This window comes from Hyaena hyaena, unplaced genomic scaffold, assembly GCF_003009895.1.
Source record: "Hyaena hyaena isolate Hyena2069 unplaced genomic scaffold, ASM300989v1 scaffold_1427, whole genome shotgun sequence".
NCBI lineage: Eukaryota > Metazoa > Chordata > Mammalia > Carnivora > Hyaenidae > Hyaena > Hyaena hyaena.
Window position 1 is genome coordinate 82725 of NW_024082055.1, and position 3411 is coordinate 86135.

A 3411-nucleotide genomic window follows, 5' to 3' on the forward strand; every position below is an offset into this window, starting at 1 on the left:
AAAAAATAGCAAAATAAGCCTAAATGTTAATAGGTATTAAATATGTTTTAAGTATATATGTGTTTATTAAATATTTTCTCTACTTAATATATGTTTGGATATTTTCATAGTTAAGATTTAAAAAAAAAAATAGAAACCAGTGCCTTTCTTTTAAAGCATATCGTAATCAAAAGAAGAGTTATAATAATTAAAGAAGCAAATGTTATTACTCTATATTCATAGTAAAATTAGAATAAAGATTAAAGAAATCATTTCATCTGTATATGAAAGCTGTTCTCTTTATTTTATTTTCTCATAGAAAATAACTTCAGTGTAACTACTTTCACAATCACACTACAATTAAATGTGCTTCTAATGTGCATCATTAAGATGACAATCCATTTCTCCAATTTTTTATATAAAGGAATATTTGTTGTGAGATTAATTTTAAAATATTAATTTTGGGACACCTGCATGGTTCAGTAGGTTAAGCATCAGACTTCGGCTCAGGTCATAATCTCACAGTTCCTGAGTTTAAGCCCCATATCAGGCTCTGTGCAGACAGCTCAGATCCTTGAGCCTGCTTGGGATTCTGTGTCTCCCTCCCTCTCTACCCCTCCCTCACTCACACATACACACACATACACTCTCTCTCTCTCAAAATAAACAAACATTAAAAAATGTTTTTAATGTTAATTTTGCTTTAGTTAGAGACTCTTTAAGAAACAAACAGCATTGGGGCGCCTGGGTGGCTCAGTCGGTTAAGCGTCAGACTTTGGCAGGTGATGATCTCACAGTTCTTGGGTTCGAGCCCCGCATTGGACTCTGTGCTGATGGCTAGCTCAGAGCCTGGAGCATGTTTCAGATTCTGCATCTCCCTCTCCCTCTGCCCCTCCCATGCTCACGCTGTCTCGTCTCTTTCTCTCTCAGAAATAAATAAAAACATTAAAAAAAGAAAAAAAAAGAAAACAGAAACAAACAGCATTACTGGCATGTGACTCGTGAACAGTTTGGCTGGTCCTGTAACTCCCAGCTAATATACTACATTTCCCAGTGAGATAATGTAATCTCAGCATTATCCTACTTAGCATATGAAAATAGATGGTGACTCTACTTATCATGGCAAGCTTGTATAATGTATAGACTTGCCAAATCTCTATGTTGTAAACCTGAAACTAATATAGCATTACATGTCAACTATACTTCAATAATAATTTAAAAAGCAATCAGAACATGAAATTAAGGTAGACTACTTGCAAAGTTTATAATATATTAAACAGTGAGATAATTACTTTGGTTATCTAGATATCAATTTTAAAACAAAGCACTAACTGAAAAGAATGCCATTTTTGCCAAAAGCTAATATTGTGGTTACAAAGAATGACTTTACACAAAGAGATTTAAGCGTGTGCCATGTTTAACATCATCACTTTAGTCCTCTAAATCAGTACGTTCAGTAAGAGGTCTGAATTCATACTCACAATAGAGATCATTAAAAAATAATAAACTAGTTTAAATAAGACAAAATTCTCTGAGATTTTACAGTGACATTAATGCAGCCTATAATTAATAGCACTTTTATTCTTCATGTGCTTTTAGCATAAGCAGTTTATGCATATGACAGAGAAAGGAATTTTATTTATGCACGTTGCTCAGTATGATGAAACTAAATTATCAACCCAGCATCTAATACTTAACGTGAATTTTCCTTTCCAGATAACATGATGGAATTTTAATAGTAGCTTAGTAGCTATGTTTCAAGCTGCACAGAAGTCCCAAATACCATTTCAATTGATGGAGAAGTATCAGTGTCTTGATAATATGAAATATCTATCCTTATATTATCTTATTGATTATTCTATGCTATGTTAAATTCTGCTTTTCTGAATGGGATCCACATCCCTTCTACAGTGCAATCTAATAGTTAAATACTCCATGTGCTTCAGTTCTTAGCAAACATTAATATTTTTTCTTTCCACTGACAGAAACAATGACTAATGCATGCCTTTATTCAACTATTATTTATTCTCTCAGACATACATACATTCACTCAGCATTTCAATATTACATAAGATTCTAAGGATGTAAAAATAGTCGAGGCATTCTCCCTAAAGGAATCATATAAGGAGAGATGCAAACTATTAATTTTAATACAAAATGATAAGAACTATCATAGGGTAAGTTGAGTCTCTTTCCTATTGCATTTCCCCAAGTAATAAGACCATCTCTATGTGCATAAAAATCCAATCTTTTTAGATTCATCTTGTCTATGGCATTTGTTAGTGTTGTTTCCAAGTCATAGCATCAAAACTGTGTTTAGGGACGAGTGGTCCATGTTACAAAAACAATAATCAAAATGTACATCTCCATCCGTATTCTTCTAATTCTGATTCCACTGACTTTATACAGGTTCCCTGTTGTTCATTTTCTGTCCCTTCTAGGGGCACCGCAATAGTGGTAATTTTTCCTGGGCCTTCATTTGTTATATACTGTGCCCCCTCAGAGGGGGCATGCAGATCTTCGTGAAGACCTTGACAGGCAAGACCATCACCTTGGAGGTAGAGCCCAGTGACACCATCGAGAACATCAAGGCCAAGATCCAGGACAAAGAGGGCATCCCCCCTGACCAGCAGAGGCTGATCTTTGCTGGGAAACAGCTAGAAGACGGGCGCATCCTGTCTGACTACAACATCCAGAAGGAGTCCACTCTGCACCTGGTCCTGCACTTGAGGGGAGGTGTCTAAGACCCCCCTATAAGCTCCGACCAAATTCATTGCACTTTTCTTTCAATAAAGTTGTTGCATTCCCAAAAAAAAAAAAAAAAAAGGAAGATATGTTCTCACCCATGCTCTTGCTGTAACATTCCTCCTCTTCCCCCACGCTCTCTTGTAGCTGAGAACATCTTTTTTCTGATAATGTTTGCCTTATATGTATCTATATTCAAGGCAACTAAAAATTTATGCATTACATTAACATCTACTGCAACCTTAAACAAGTCATGGAAGGCAAGGAGACTGAAGTTACTTTATAATAATGTAGGAGTAGGGTAACACACATTTGGGTCATCAACCATTTCCTGACATGCACATAGAATTACAGTAGCAGAAAAACACAGACAACTGATATTTCCTATGAAATTCCAAATATTTGTTCCTATGAGCTAAGGATGGGTATACCAGGTTGTACGAAAGACACTTCCAGATGACAATACGACATTTTTTTTTTTTTGTAAAGTAAGACAGAATGTGCTGTGTATTGGGAATGGCACATAATTTGTTATTGTTGGATTACAAGGTTTGTTGAAGAGAGTTTCAGAAATTAACCCAGACAGATAGCAAGTACCCACTAATGGAAGACTTTATACTATAAAACGTCTGCATCTTAAATTATGTATGAAAGTTACAGTAAATAATTTTAAGCATAAAACTTACA

The 3411-nt window shown here is 35.1% G+C and overlaps 1 protein-coding gene across 1 annotated transcript in view; it reads left to right on the forward strand.

The window, feature by feature from the left end:
• The window catches only part of LOC120225503 (polyubiquitin), a 4043-nt gene extending 1249 nt beyond the window's left edge, over positions 1-2794 (forward strand). Inside the window, exon 2 of the mRNA XM_039223683.1 lies at positions 2485-2794. Coding sequence (XP_039079614.1) covers positions 2485-2723 — 239 coding nt within the window. The 3' untranslated portion in view covers positions 2724-2794. The remainder of the gene's footprint in view (positions 1-2484) is intronic.
• Positions 2795-3411: the final 617 nt, after the last annotated feature.